The 16588-nt window shown below is 36.3% G+C and overlaps 2 protein-coding genes across 4 annotated transcripts; both read left to right on the top strand.

The window, feature by feature from the left end:
- The first annotated feature begins 7342 nt into the window (after positions 1–7342).
- Positions 7343–8862, top strand: EDA3 (DnaJ/Hsp40 cysteine-rich domain superfamily protein). The gene is made up of 4 exons (XM_085740970.1): positions 7343–7519; positions 7600–7768; positions 7873–8102; positions 8458–8862. The coding sequence occupies exons 1-3, from the start codon at positions 7367–7369 to the stop codon at positions 8094–8096; spliced, it is 546 nt and encodes a 181-aa protein (XP_085597096.1). The 5' UTR covers positions 7343–7366; the 3' UTR covers positions 8097–8102; positions 8458–8862.
- A 1742-nt stretch (positions 8863–10604) lies between these two features.
- On the top strand, positions 10605–15990 carry THFS (10-formyltetrahydrofolate synthetase). 3 transcript variants are annotated; one of them, XM_085740967.1, is made up of 6 exons: positions 10605–10793; positions 10925–11677; positions 11746–11895; positions 12716–13891; positions 14466–14612; positions 15436–15990. In XM_085740967.1, the coding sequence occupies exons 2-6, from the start codon at positions 11300–11302 to the stop codon at positions 15709–15711; spliced, it is 2127 nt and encodes a 708-aa protein (XP_085597093.1). In that variant the 5' UTR covers positions 10605–10793; positions 10925–11299; the 3' UTR covers positions 15712–15990. The 3 variants fall into 3 exon arrangements, with proteins under 3 accessions (XP_085597093.1, XP_085597094.1, XP_085597095.1); XM_085740968.1 differs by lacking the exon at positions 10605–10793 and having other exon boundaries at positions 10925–11083; positions 11270–11677; XM_085740969.1 differs by lacking the exon at positions 10605–10793 and having other exon boundaries at positions 11416–11677.
- The last annotated feature ends 598 nt before the right edge of the window (positions 15991–16588 follow it).

Below are 16588 nucleotides of genomic sequence, written 5' to 3'. Positions count from 1 at the left end.
TACTCCAGAACTTGATCAGATAGCTGAGTCTGAAGAGAGTCCAGAAGCTGAACTCACATCAGAAGCGCAAGATGAAGCTGCTTCTGATGAAGCACAAGATGGCTCACATCAAGAAGATCCTCCCAGAAACACATTCAAACACAAGTCTTCACATCCTGAGGAGCTAATCATTGGAAACAAAGATAGTCCAAGAAGAACAAGATCACATTTCAGACAAGAAGAGTCAATGATTGGACTAATCTCAATGATTGAACCTACAACAGTTGATGAAGCACTTTCAGATGATGGATGGATCCTAGCTATGCAAGAAGAGTTGAATCAATTTCAAAGAAATGATGTGTGGGATCTGGTACCCAAACCTCAGCACAAGAACATTATTGGAACAAAATGGGTATTCAGAAACAAGCTGAATGATCAAGGTGAAGTAACAAGAAACAAAGCCAGGCTTGTTGCACAAGGGTATAGTCAACAAGAAGGCATTGATTACACTGAAACGTTTGCTCCAGTTGCAAGATTGGAAGCAATCAGGTTACTTCTTTCCTATGCAGTTAATCATGGCATAATATTATATCAAATGGATGTCAAGAGTGCATTTCTAAATGGTGTCATAGAAGAAGAAGTGTATGTCAAGCAACCTCCTGGATTTGAGGATATTAAATATCCTGACCATGTTTTTAAACTGAAGAAATCACTATATGGCTTGAAACAAGCTCCCAGAGCTTGGTATGATAGACTAAGTAATTTCTTAATCAAAAATGATTCTAAAAGAGGACAAGTTGATACTACACTCTTCAGAAGGACCCTTGGGAAAGATATTCTTGTTGTGCAAATATATGTTGATGATATAATATTTGGTTCTACTAATGCATCTCTTTGCAAGGAATTTTCTGAGTTAATGCAGGATGAATTTGAAATGAGCATGATGGGAGAGCTGAAGTTCTTCCTTGGCATTCAAATCAATCAATGCAAAGATGGAGTCTATGTTCATCAATCAAAGTACACAAAGGAGCTTCTGAAGAAGTTCAAACTTGAAGATTGTAAAGTGATGAACACTCCAATGCACCCTACGTGCAACTTAAGCAAAGAAAATGAAGGAGCTAAAGTAGATCAGAAGCTGTATAGAGGTATGATTGGTTCTTTGTTATACCTCACTGCATCTAGGCCAGATATTTTATTCAGTGTATGCTTGTGTGCAAGATTCCAATCAGATCCTAGAGAATCTCATATGACTGCTGTCAAGAGAATCTTCAGGTATTTGAAAGGAACAACTAATCTTGGACTCCTTTATAGGAAATCCTTAGATTATAAGCTAATTGGATTCTGTGACGCTGATTATGCTGGTGATAGGATTGAAAGAAAGTCAACCAGTGGCAATTGTCAATTTCTGGGTGATAATCTTATATCCTGGGCTAGCAAAAGACAAACAACTATTGCTATGTCTACAGCAGAAGCAGAATACATTTCAGCTGCAAGTTGTTGTACACAACTACTTTGGATGAAACATCAGTTGGAAGATTATCAGATAACTGCTAACAGTATTCCCATTTATTGTGATAATATTGCTGCTATTTGTTTGTCTAAAAATCCAATTTTGCATTCAAGAGCTAAGCACATTGAAATCAAACACCATTTTATCAGAGATTATGTTCAAAAAGGAATGTTAGATATACAATTCATTGATACTGAAAATCAATGGGCTGATATATTTACTAAGCCTTTAACTGTTGAAAGATTTGATTTTATAAAGAAGAACTTGAACATGCACTTTGTATCTGATTAAATGTTTGCTTGCTCCTGAATAGGGTTTTAGGTTCTGAAGTTAGTTCAGAAGCGGTAGTCCATCAGAAGCTCTTTATTGAGGTTCTGAGGAAAACTCGCTTCTGATGATGACGTCAGCATCTGAAGTCCAGAAGCTGGATTTGTTGCTTCTGAATAGTTGAATTAGTGGAAACGTTGGAAGTTACCTTTTAAAAAGTAACTTCTGGCCCACTAACTTGGTAGTTACTCTGTGAACTTCTTACGTGGCCTGTAAGTGTTGGTGTATAACTAAAAGGGCAATGATGATTTAATAGCTTTGAAAGTACTTTTCACGCGCCCCTAATTTTGTCATTAATGTTATGTTTGTTTGTCTCTTTTGAATTGCAATCGTTTTACTTTTAACACTTTGACAATTCACACACTACTCACTCACAACAAACACATTTGCTCTCAAACCTCTTGCGAAGTAAGCGCATTCTCTCAACCTTAGAACCCTAAAATCTTCATCTTCTTCAAATCTTCGTCAATCATCAAATGACATCATCAAGTTCGCAACGAGAAGATTCAGTATCTACTTCACGAATGGTCGCTGAATATGACTACAGAGGAAGAAGCATGAAATTGGAAGAATGGGATTTACAAGTTCAGATAGAGAATCCAGTGGATTTTGATTCTCTGGGTTTTCATAAGTGTTGGATCAGAAGCTACTTTGAAGAGCAAGGACTCATGCATTACTTCAAAATGTTGAATGGACCAACATACGAAGCTCTGGTTAGACACTTCTGGGTAAGAGCAAAATTTTACAACAGAGCAGCATCCCTAGCTGAGGAAAGTCAGATGGTGTTAATGTATCCTGAATTAGAAGGGAAAACAAGAGAAGAAATGGGTCTTGCGCCGTTTGTTGAGGATGAAATCAGATCAAGTATTTGCGGTATTCCAGTAAGAATTACTCAATGGCAGATAGAAGCTGTTCTTAAGGTTGAAGCGTCTGGATATTACTCTGGAATTGATCTTTCAAGTGCTGCTGAACAACGCATTTGGAAGGAAAGAGCTAACTTGGTCATATACAATTCTGAAAAGGAGAAGAAATATGCTGAATTAAACATGGAAACCAAGATGCTTCTGAAGATTCAGAATGAAGATTTGTTTCCATGTGGTGATAATGAGAAACCAAATTTGGCTCAGAAGGTCTTTCTCCAGCACCTCATCAAGAAGGAAAAGGTGAATGTGCCCAAATACATGTTCAAGTACTTGGTAGAGTGTCTGAAACAGAGTCAGCTGCAGGATAAACCAAGGCCCTAGGTTCCTTATGGAAGACTCTTATCAGAGATATTCTATCAAGGAGGTGTCTTGGACAGTTTAAGCAGAGCTCAAGGCTACACAGATCAGATGCTGGATACAAAAACTGGAGCATTCATAAATGCTCAAACTCTCAAGAATATGAAGCTGATCAGCAAGGTCACCAAACTTAAGACTGATCTAAGTGAATCCCATGTCGTGTCTGATCTTATGAGGGATTTTCCACCCATCTGCAAACAGGATCCTATTGAAGTACAGATGAGGTACATCAAGGAACACTATGTGGCAACCAAAGAGGTCATCAGGTTGGATGAGGTACCTGAGGAAATGTATGGTGGTATTGTGCCTCTGGCAAAAAGCAGAAGTGTTAAGAGGAAAATGACCAAAGAAGAGTATCTGAAGGTTGAAGAATCTGCTAAGAAGGCAAGACCTGCTTCTGTCAAGCTTAAGATTGGTGGTTCTGCAATACCATCAATTGAAGAGGTAGCTGAAGACAATAACTCTTGTGCAATCCTAAGTTCTGGTATTGCCCCTATACAACCAGCTATACCAAAGAGGAAGAGGAAGCCAGCTTTGAGGAGGACCAAGGATTTTCCTCATATCACTTTGACAGCTCAAGCTGCTTCTGATTTGGAGTTAAAGGAGTTACAAGGGAAGAAGGCAGCAGCTGAAAAAGTCTTGGAAATTGCTGCTGAGCTACAAGAGTCTGTAGTTTCAGAAGCCAAGCAACTGTTGCTGATGACCAGTGAGTCTGCTAAAGAGGATTCTGATCCTGAACCAGAGAAGGTAATTAATATATCGTCAGATTCCGCATCCACATCATTATCAGATTCTGATGATTCTGATGATGATATACCCTTAGCTCAACTTTTTCAAAAACCATTAAAAAGCCAGTCCACATCAACCAAAACCAACAAAAAGCCCTCTCAGTCAACTACTTATGAACCAGTTGGTCACATAATTAATGAGAAGTTGGCTGAACTGGCTGAGCAGAGAGAAAGAGTCATTGATACTATCTTTCGCCTTAACCCTCAACCCCTTAACATTCAACCTCTCAACATGATTCCTCCAGAAAATGTTGAGTTTACCTCAGAAAAGGCCTCTGAAACAACTCCAGAAGCAGCTGCTTCTGAAAATGTTGTTTCAGAAAACCCCCATCAACACACACCTGAACCAAATAAACCCACAACACCCCCACAATCACCAATAGCTACCATTGACCCCCAACTCAACACTCAAACATCAACTTCACCACAACAACCACCAACTGAAATTGAACACTCCCTAGAACCAACTCCCATGGATGTTGACAACTCTCAAGTCAATGTTCAAGCCTCAACCTCTACCACACACATTGCTTCTGACCAGCCTTCATCTTCAAACACACAAACACACTTTACCATTCCAGTTCCTAACCCTGTTCAAGACCTGGAAATCAGTGATTCTGATCTTGAAACCCTTGAACAACCACCCACAAACATCCTGGAATCTGGATATATTAATGCTGAGCTTCTCACAATCCTTAGTCAAATGCATAATCTGGTGGATCAAAGAAGGTCAATTGATCTCACCAACGCATATGAAGACTCATGGGCATCTCTTCAGAACCGGGCAGCTGAGCTTATTGAAAATGTAAAGGCTAAGTGCATCAGAAGCAAGGAAGCTTCTGTCAGGAATTTAATGGAGCATCTGAAGCAGAGTCTCAGAGTAAGAAGTTCTACACTGCTCCTGGCAAATCAGCCTTTCTTCTCAGAAAAGGACTACTTGACCAGAGAAGCAAGGTTGTGTAAGCTTCTGAAGAAACAGATGGCACAGCAGCAGCAAGAGGCTAAGGAAAGGGAACATGCTCTTCTCCAGAGGCAACAATACCTTGAAGAACTGTTGAAGACAAAAACTGAAGAAATGGAGAAGATGAAGAAACAACAACAAACCAACCATTAGTTGCACACCTTAGTGTTATCTTTTGTTTGTTGTGTGTTTTAAATTTTTAGTCCTTGCTTCTGAAACCATCTTGTTTAATTTTTCTATGCTTCTGAATGCTTAGCTGCTTCTGATAATTGGATATTCATGTTCATATACTTTGGTCTGATTTATTTAGTTAATTTCTTAGTATACTCTCTCTTGTTTGAGTTTTTCTCAAATCTTTTTGTCTTTTATGCTTATTTTTTATCTCATTTTTTTGATAATGACAAAAGGGGGAGTATATGTGACAAGTATTTAAAGGCTCTGAGCCCCATTAAGTGCATTTGAATTTTTTGAAAAACTTCTATCATTTTTTTTACCTTATTGGTATAAGCTATGAACGAACGAAGGAGTATCAAAATTCAAGTAAAATTAATTGAACCATTCTTCTTATCTATAAGTTAATTCTTTCAATGATTCAATTTTTTTTTAAAAGCTCTGATAATTTTATTGTGCGAAAAATGAATTTAATTAACCTGGATAGAACTTAGGGGGAGCTTACAAACCTCACCTTAAAGACTATCAGACTCAGGGGGAGTTTGAGCTTACAAACCTCAGACTCTGAGCTTACAAACCTCAGAACCCCAAAGTCAACTTGTTAATTAGATTAACATCAATTGATCAATTTTAAATACTTTTGTTTGTCATCATCAAAAAGGGGGAGATTGTTGGAACAAAATGTGTTTAACAACGAACCTTAAAGAGTTTTGATGATAACAAGGTATTAAAAATTGTAAATTGGACTAGCTAATATTTGTTCAAGTATACAGGACCTTAATTAGAAAGTTACATCATCATTGGTTCTGAATGAGCAAATAAAGAGCAAAGGAAACAACAAAAATTTGAAGCTTGAACGCTCCTGAAGGCAACTTATTACTGAAGAGAAAAAACGCTCCTGAAGTTAAGTCGCTTCTGAAAGAAAGAATAGTGCTCCTGAAGACAAGAAGTCCAGAAGTCATATCATCATAAGCTGCATCATCAGAAGCTGCAGAAGTCATATCATCAGAAGCTGCACCATCAGAAGCTGCCTCATCAGAAGCTATTTCACCAGAAGCTGAATATTAACTGGATTTGCAAAGAATTAAGAATTGAAGTATTATCAATGCAAAAGCTATCTATTGGATTCGAAAATGCTACAAAAGATTAGTGGAACTTTGCAACGGTCATTTCAAAGGTGTTTGAAGACATGTGCTTGCAATTTGGACGAAAGCGTTGACATTTGTACGAGTTGTACAACCACGTTCTCCACTACTCTGTTTTGTGTCCACGCTACAAGACAAGAAAACAGCTCCAGAATACGGCTTCGCCTGCATAGATGTTCCTTTGGATAAGGAATGGATTTCAAATTAGTTCTTCATAGGACAACAACCAAATGAGGCAAAAGATCAAAGGTGAAAGATCAATTTTCAGCAACGACTCTTTGGGCGCTGGCAATTTCACAACGTCTCTTTCACACCTCTATATAAAGAAGTGAAGACTTAGAGTTTTGGTAATGCAAGAACGCTGAACGAAAGACTCACAACATTTTTACAAGTGTCAAACCTCTGCTGAAATTGTTCTGCATTCACTTAGAATTTCTGTGTCTTATAGTCATATCTTAGAAATTCTTAAGTCCATTGAGTCTGTATCTGATTTGTATTGTGAGCACCTCTGATTGTATATCAAGTGTTCAACCTTAAACAATTTTCTGTGTAATTTTGTTTAGTTAGGAAGTCTCTTGATTGTGTTCTTGAGCAAAGGGAGTCTCTTGCTTGTGTGCTTGAGCAAAGGAAGTCTCTTGCTTGTGTGCTTGAGCAATTGTAATCAGATATTACTCTTAGTGAAATCTCCTTGGAAGTGCAAGGGGGACTGGACTACTTCCGGATTGTGGAAGGAACCAGTATAATTGCTTTGTGTCGTTTTTCTTCTCTATCTCTGTTTTATTCCGCTGCATTTAGATTCTGATCATCACTTCAGAAGTTGTCTCACTTAGCTTCTGATCTGTGTATTCAGTTGTTTAGGAGAATTGAAGAATTTTTCAAAACACAATTCAACCCCCCTTCTTGTGTTTTTCTCACCTTCAGTGTAACATAGTATTAATTGAATGGTACAATTGAAAATAAAAAGTTATTATTGCATTGAAAACAGAAAGTAACATTCATTTTGAAACAATTTTTTTTGGCTAAAGCGACACTCATTTTGAAACGGAGGGAGTAGTAAGTAATTGGAAAAATAAAAAATTGTTGATTAGGGGGTGGGGGATTGAGAGGAGATACGTGGAGAGCACACGACCTATGGATTGGAGTTGATATTTACTTACTTGCGCGCTTTATCTTCTTCTTTCATCACTCTCTTCTTCTCCATCGGAATGGATTGCAATTTGCAGGCGTCTGTTATTCCTCGATGCCTTCCTCCAACTTCTTCTTCTATCAAACAAACAGGAAGGACGCGTTGTTTTATTGTTAAATCCACTCTTCCTCAAAATCAAGGACACCACTCTTCCTCCTCTTCCAACTCCAAGGTATTTATGTATGTATGTTTATATACGAGTTTCAATTCGATTTCAATTAACTTAATTAATATCATATGATATGAATGCAGGAAGAAGAAGAAGAAGAAGAAGTGGTCCCAGTAAATGTTGTTTCCAGGCGTCAATGTCTTAAATGTTTATGTTCAACTCCATTTTTAATTAATGCAACAAACGCAGCAGCAACCGCTCTTGATAAACCTCCTGGTTGCAGAAATTGTGGTGGAAGTGGTAACATAATCTGTGAGTCCTCTTCTCTTTTCTCATAATCAAAATACTTTTATAATATTCTTGCTTATTATAATAATTATAATAATAATGAAAATACAACTTTTCATTTCATTTAGGTGATATGTGTGGTGGTACAGGAAAATGGAAAGCTCTTAACAGGAAGCGAGCACAAGATGTTTATGAGTTTACTGAATGTCCTAATTGTTATGGTCGAGGAAAGCTTGTCTGCCCTGTTTGTTTAGGAACTGGTGTGCCAAACAATAAAGGTCTTCTCAGGAGGCCTGATGCAAAGAAACTGCTTGATAAGATGTATAATGGACGCCTACTTCCCAATTCTTAGAACAAGGTATGTATACTTTCTTCCTTATAGGCCGACCCAACCAACTTGTCGTAGCCATAGAACAAATGTTTAAGTAAATTTCAATATCATTTAATGACAATGTAATCAAATAAGAAACTTTAAAAGAATACCAAGCCTATACGATTCAGTCCCACAAGGCCACAACCTTTAATTGAAATTAGGGACTGAACCATTAGGCTAGAGAGCTTTTTCAACTTAAGTTGGTAGATACTCGCTCTTTCACGTGTCTCAAATATTGTTGAGTCTTAATCATTTACTTATTACGTTAAGTAGCTGTTTTCTTGAATAGTATTAATCTTCTGTTGCTGCTGCTATATTCACTGTACTACATCCTTTTCAGTCGTTCTTGTGAGCACAACTGAATTGAGGCTTGCTAATGCTGATTTCTGGCACAACCACAATTTTCTCCACCAGTTAATTAAGCCAGTGACTGCAATGGTAATCGGCTCCTAGCTAGCTTAGAATACACAGCTGAATGTTTTGCTTATATATATATTTGGTCTGGAGGCATTCCAGAACTCTAAATTTTGCTTGGTTACTAGTTAGCACCTATTGGATTTCAATATTTTGTATGAAAGAAAGACTAATTTTTAGTACTTTGATTGCCATATTCACGAAGATCAAAATTAAATGACTTTCAAAATATCAGGTATAGTGTAAACATTGAGCAAACACTTCTAGCAAGTATTGCTATGTAAGGTCCTATATAGATAGTTACCAAGTAAATATGTATATGTTCATGCAACTCATGTGTAACTAGCGTATTACATCCTCAAAGATGTGTCAAGCGGATTCAAGCTCTTTATGAAATACATGAATAATAACGTTTTTCGACAACAACTTTGATGGTTGACACTTTTGAAATACATGAATAATAACGTTCAATGAATAATTCATAAATATAATAAGCTGTTGTAATTCCTTAATTATCTACCGAGTACATTGAATTTGTGATGATCGGTAACAGTGTGGGGGAGAAGATGGGAGAAATCTTAGCTTGTACGGTATTATTTTTTTATTTTTGAGGTGGTGATTTCTATGTTAACAAAAGAGATGGTGCAGGGGTAGCTACTTGGGCGTGAAGATAACAATGTCTAATATGGAGATTGTCCGCCGGAGTCAATAACGCAGACTTTTGCTTTCTGGTTTATTTATTTTGTTTTCAAAAAATAAACAAAAAGAAGGATTTTAACGTTTAACAGACAAACAAATAGGGTTTTTAACGGGCTCTAAAGGGAACTCAAACTGAAAGGCAATAACACTTTAATTTTAATTGCATTTAATTTAAAATAAAATACTCAATACATACATGTTGGAATAAAAGAGAGAACTAACATTAAAGTTTAATTGACACGAGAGTTTAAACAAAATGAAGAAAGTAACAGCCTAGCTCAACAATCATCGTTCCAAGTTCGGTGAAATCTAACTCATGTGCTTCGGAAGTTACAATGTCCATGTTGAGCTCCCTCATCCACTCAGTTCCCACATTTAGACCATAGACTTCACCATTCCAAACATCAGGATAGATTGGATGCAAATAGTTATAATGCTACCATGAACAAATGAAATTAATCTTGAAGACAAAGTCCATTACCCACTCAATTATGTTGGATGGAAAAAGAAACATCTACGATGCATTTAACAAACCTCATTGAAAGAGATTTTTTTTAATGAATCGAAATCATTTGTGCGCAATCAGCAAGACTATATATAGAAAGAAAACTCTTTCTTTTATAGACTTTGGTTTGTGTATCATATGGGTCTGATTCAAATTCTAAGACAGTTTTTTTCCCCCACCCATAATATTCTCGCACGCTCTATTTTTTATTTTTTTTTAAATTATCCTCAATTCGGATTTTCGAATCCGAAACGAGTCAAAAACCTGATTTCCATCCTTTGACAAGAGTATGGTGACACCATGTCCGAAATTTATAATCCGGATTTTATTTACATGTTTCGGATTGTATATTCTGAAATATCAACTTAAAAAAAAAAGGGCAACTTACAGATTGTATAATCTGAAACACTTGACTATATAAGGTTCACTCAGAACTTAGTATAAGTTCACCACCTTTATCACCAAACACTCCCTACACCTCTAAAAACACACTATTCTGGGCGAAGACATGATTTGGAGTAGTAATCTAGTCATCAAAGGGCGTTTAAAACACCATTTTCGTATGAATGCAAAGGTAATATTTATATAAAACCATCCCCATTCGATTTCTAGACGCTTTCATTTTTCAAATGATAAGGAAAAAAATCGAACATATACTATTTGTTAAATTTTGTTTTAATATTTGAATTACTTTTATTTAGTTGTTATATGTGATATTTGCATTGAGAATGAAGAATAATTTTGGTATGAGAAAAAGTCAGTTCAAAAGAGACAAAATGAGATATAGATGACACGTGCGAAAAAGAATTCAACAGTTGAGATTAAAAATGAAAAATAACTCTTTACTACTGTTCCTCTTCTTCTCAACCATTCTATCCACTCTTCTTCTCCTCTCACGTTTCCTCAACTCACCATATTATTTCCGTCGCGCTGCTTTACCGCTGCCGGAAAGGCCCATCGCTCCGCCGCGAATTACTGCCGCCGATGTATCTTTGTTCTTGAATTGATTGCATATAAAAATTAAAATTTAACATGATTCATGCATAGAATCTGCAACGGTGAGCAACAACATTGTAGATAAAATTGTGCACTATTTCTTGAATTGATGTATTACTAGCAGATCTTCAATTGATTACAACGACCAAATAATTTATGGTTTTAATTGACAGTTGATTCCTAATATTTGCAGTGTCGGCGGTAACATGCAACTGGAATCTGTTTCTCATGGCGGAGATAACGCACATTCCGGTGAAGGTAACATGCAGTGGAGAAGGGTGGTGGGACGGCGGCGATAGCAAGGAGAGATAGTGAGGGATTGAAGATTCGCGAACTGCATGTCCTTGGAAACGTGCGTGCGTGTCTATAATTTAATTTAATTTTTGTTAAACAAAGAAAATAGTGTTTATTCAATCTGAGCCATTGATTTTTGATTTGCCACATGGATACATCTAAGCAGAGAAGCAGGAAAGTGGATGAAACATTGAGTGGAGCAGATCCGAACTCCATCCCGAATTGATCTTTGTTTACTTGACAGGGAATAAAAAGTTAAAGATTTGAAGCAATAATGAATACTGAAATGCTCCTCCTCCTCCAATCAAATCCACTGAACGTGTGGTCAATTTACCATTACACCCCTAGACATTCTTCGTCAAACACCCATTGTTTCGCTCTATCACAATCACAAATACTAAACAACAATAACAAACATATCCTCTCTTCATCCTCATCCTCATCCTCAACCTCAAAACTTAATCCAAAACCAATCATGACTTCTTCTTCTTCAACTTCTTCGTCAGTGATGCGAAAGCTGGATGTTGTATCACCTGTTCCATCAGACATAGATATTGCTAACTCCGTTCAACCTATTCACATCTCTCAGATTGCTAATCATTTAAATCTTACTCCTAATCATTACGACCTTTATGGCAAATATAAGGCTAAGGTATATTCTTCATTTCTTATGCTAATTCATTCATTCATCAAATATTATCTTATTGTTGTTTTGGATAGGTTCTGCTGTCCGTTCTTGATGAACTGCAAGAATCAAAAGATGGGTATTATGTTGTGGTTGGTGGCATTACTCCAACTCCTCTTGGTGAAGGCAAATCTACTACTACTGTCGGTCTCTGTCAAGCACTCGGTGCTTTTCTTCATAAAAAGGTTTCCTTCCTTCCTTCCTCCTTTTATATCACATTTTCCCACCTTTTTCAACTCATACCGACCTCACTGCAGCTATTTTCAAATCAATTTCTCATCTCAAATTTTGTGTATAACATTACAATAGTGTATAAATACACTATTAACTATTAACACCATTAAGCAGCTGTCAGAATTCTCAATTCTATAATGAAGATATCTTTGAATAAGATTTACTTTTGTTCCAGAAAGCTATGCTTGCAAATTTGGGATCGAAACGACGGTTAACTAGATAATTAATCAACTAGGATGAAACCTTTGTGACCATTATTTGATTATTATGTTGTGCTGTCTCCTATTCTTGATCATGAATGCACACCTGAGTACAATTAAGTCTCTGGATCTTATTAGGATATACTTTGAATGACCATTTCAACTTGAATCAGTAGGTTTATTTCAGAATTTCTAAACATTTTGAATTTATGAGATTAGTTTTGGTACCCTGTACTTTATCCTAAAGAAAACAAATGTTTTCACTCTCTTATGGATGTATTTTCCCATGTTGTTTTTCCCTTGCATCATCAGATGAAATGACTGGATGTAGGAACTGTTCTTTCATTACTTATCTCTTCACTGATTGTGCCGGGTCCAATATATTAATGAAAATCTACCATTTTAATCATGGTTAAACATATGCTGTATATGTAAATTTTATTGTAAATCCTTGCCGAGGTTGGTGTTTTTCCAGCCTTACAGTGTGCATGCCTCTTCTAATCTAAATACCAATTGTTCAAAAAAAAGTTGTGTTGGATTATGCATAACCCCATCTCATCTCTTTTGTTAGGTGGTCACCTGCATTCGTCAACCATCACAAGGACCTACTTTTGGAATCAAAGGAGGTGCAGCTGGTGGTGGTTATAGCCAAGTGATTCCCATGGATGAATTCAATCTTCACCTAACAGGAGATATCCATGCAATAACTGCAGCAAACAATCTTCTAGCCGCTGCAATTGATACCAGAATTTTCCATGAGTCAACACAATCAGATAAAGCTCTTTTCAACCGATTATGCCCTCCAAATAAGGAAGGAAAAAGGACCTTTAGTGATGTCATGTTTAGGCGTCTCAAGAAGTTTGGCATTTCAAAGACCAATCCAGATGATCTTACACCAGAAGAAGTAAATAAATTTGCTAGGCTTGATATTGACCCTGATTCTATTACATGGAGGAGAGTAATGGACATCAATGACCGGTTCTTAAGGAAAATTACTGTTGGCCAGGGACCTGATGAGAAAGGAATGGTACGAGAAACGGCATTTGATATTTCAGTTGCTAGTGAGATAATGGCTGTTTTGGCATTGACAACATCCTTAGCTGATATGCGAGAGAGGCTAGGGAAAATGGTAATTGGAAACAGCAAGAGTGGTGACCCTGTAACTGCCGATGATCTAGGCATTGGAGGTGCTTTGACAGTTTTAATGAAGGATGCCATTCACCCTACTCTTATGCAGACTTTGGAAGGAACTCCTGTTCTTGTCCATGCAGGTCCATTTGCAAACATTGCTCATGGGAATTCTTCTATTGTGGCTGATAAGATTGCACTCAAGTTGGTTGGACCGGGTGGATTTGTAGTTACTGAAGCTGGTTTTGGTGCTGATATTGGAACTGAAAAGTTTATGAACATTAAGTGTCGGTATAGTGGTTTGACACCTCAATGTGCAATTATTGTTGCAACAATAAGGGCACTGAAAATGCATGGTGGAGGGCCAGCAGTTGTTGCTGGAAAACCTCTTGATCATGCATATTTGACCGAAAATGTTGCTTTGGTTGAAGCTGGTTGTGCGAATTTGGCAAGACATATATTAAATTCCAAAGCTTATGGTGCGAATGTTATAGTTGCTATCAACAAGTTTTCAACTGACACTGATGCCGAGCTAAATGCGGTTAAAAAAGCTGCCTTAGATGCTGGGGCTTATGATGCTGTTATATGTAGCCATCATGCCCATGGTGGCAGAGGAGCAGTAAGTTCATGCTTCACAAGTCTTTACATATTTGAGCTAATAACTGATAAGCCATAGTTATCTTTTACCCTGACACAAAAGTATAGGATATTGAATTTTGACAATTAATAAGGCTGAAGGATTAAAAAAAGTAAAATTTAATAATGAACAAATCACTATCAGTTAAGTTGTGACCTAACATATTCAGATATAAAATTTAGTTGAGCTTTTTTCATTTTTTTTTTGACAGAAACGTTCTTCAATTTTTAATCCTCAGTCATTTGAAGTTATTGAGCAGTCTGCATCATTACCCTTAGTTTTTAATTTGTTTTGGTTCATAGACCCTAATAGTGCTGATGGTAACACAAATTTATCCATCCTGTGGTTTAAATGTCAGATTTTAAGAAAATGGAACCATTTCAGGGTTACAACTAGTAGCAAAATTAAGTTTCTATACACGCATTAATCGGATAAATGCAATAGAAAAATTAATTATAAATATATGCATTGATTAATAGTATAAATGCAAGTAGTAGTATCTTTCTGTGAGGAATGGTATTTATCACTTGCTGAAGTATGCCTTGTCATGATGCAGGTAGACCTAGGCATCGCAGTTCAAAAAGCTTGTGAGAATGCGACACAGCCATTGAAGTTTCTATATCCTTTGGATATTGGTATAAAGGAGAAAATAGAGGCAATAGCAAAGTCATATGGAGCCAGCGGTGTTGAGTACTCAGAGCAGGTATCTTAGTTATATCAGTTTACTTTAACTCCTGCACAATATTACCACCCTATGTATTTTACCTGCTAATATTTTGTTGGGGGTGTGGGTGTGTGTGTGGAGGGGATATAAAATTGTTTTAAAATAGAGGAAAGGGAGAAAGTAAAACCAGCTAATGATATAAACATATTATGAAATTGTTGGTATTTCAATCTTGACTTTGTTGACAAAGATATTTCCATGTGATGAAGCTACCGAAACCCCCTGAAATAAAAAATAAATGATAAAGATTTTCTTAATTGTTTTATCTTTTAACAGGATAATCTACAAACCAAGGGAATGATATGAAAGTAATTCTCTCAACTAAAATTATGGTAAAGACATATTAAGTTTGGTTGACGGGTACATCAAAATTGGATAGCTAACTAATTAATCACCCATTGAGTTTCACTAACCATTATTAATCAACTTAATATGAACATCAGAGAATTCACTTGAAGTGGTCATGAGCAAAACACTAAAGATAAGCCATGAGCATAATTCTATCCCGTATCCCATAACAAGTTTATTGGGGCAAAGAGACATCCTTAACCAACCACACATCAAAAAGAATATGAGCATCACAAAGTTTTAGTCTATTTGTTTTTACTTTTTACGTGATCTTTGATCCTTTATAAGATGCATTTCTTACTACCAGGCCATGAGGTGTCAACTCGGGTAAAAATTTAATCTTGTAACCTCAATTGGCGGAGTACAAATCCCCTCGAGGACAGGTGTAAAATAAGTATTAGTGCCACTTTAATTAATAACAAATATATTTTTGAGCACCTGATTTTTTTACCAGGCCGAGAAGAAGATTGAGTTATATACCAAGCAAGGATTTTCAGGACTTCCAATCTGTATGGCCAAGACTCAGTATTCTTTCTCAGACAATGCTGCAGCTAAGGGAGCTCCAACTGGGTTTATCTTACCAATAAGGGATGTAAGAGCTAGTATAGGAGCTGGATTTATTTATCCTTTGGTTGGAACAATGAGTACCATGCCTGGGTTGCCAACAAGACCGTGCTTCTATGACATTGATCTGGACACAACAACTGGACAAGTCATTGGTCTCTCTTAATTAAACCTCTATCTAGTGGACCATGCTCTATGAATTGCAAAACCTTCTCGAATGCACGCTAATACCAAATTCACAAGTGCCACAGATGATTTCCGCATTTTCCTTTGCTGCTGGTGATCTGTATGAATGAAATAAATATCTGAAGAGATATGTGTAATTTTTGTTTATGTTGTCATATCTGATGTGAATAATTCAATTGTTGTAAAACTCTTGGCAGCAAATGCATAACAGTCAGAGAGTTCCTGAAATATAAATGGAAGAGTTGAAGTTTCATCATAATTTCCTTAAGAATCAGGGATTTATTATTATTACTATTATTTTTATTATTAAATAGATTTTTTTTCGGAAACTCAGAAAGAAATTATTTCTCTAATTATACGGTTTGCTCAATGCTACAGCTTGATGCACCGTGGTGATTTCTGCTGAAAAAAAAAAAATGAAATAGTATATCAGATTAAAAGTGCTTCTTTTTATCTTTCAAAATGTTATATTTTTTGGAATTTACGTTTAAAATGGATATGAAAAAAGAAAAAAGAAAAAAGAAGCGTGAACTGTTCAATGTCTAAATTAATGGGTTTTTTTTTTTTTTTTTTTTTTTTTGTGAACAACATTTCTTTAGGTTGGAGTTTAGGGAAATAGATTTGATTTGATGTAATGAAGTAGTGGTTGTGATGTGAGCAATAATCCTTGCCATTGTTGACGATGATTTTGAGTTTTTGATTTGTTGAATTCATACTATAAAATATTTGATCTCTTATACAAAGGCTTAAATCCAATAAATCAAGTATCAAGTTTGAAATTGGATCCCCTACAGCTTTTGACCATATTGTAGCATTAGGCGATGTTTTTAGTAAGAATTGAGAAGGTAGTGTTTTGA

Source organism: Medicago sativa, chromosome 1 (assembly GCF_051527215.1).
Source record: "Medicago sativa cultivar Bolivia chromosome 1, Bolivia_mono, whole genome shotgun sequence".
NCBI classification, from domain to species: domain Eukaryota; kingdom Viridiplantae; phylum Streptophyta; class Magnoliopsida; order Fabales; family Fabaceae; genus Medicago; species Medicago sativa.
The sequence above is the reverse complement of the archived record's forward strand: the minus strand, read 5'-3'. Positions and strand labels throughout refer to the sequence as shown.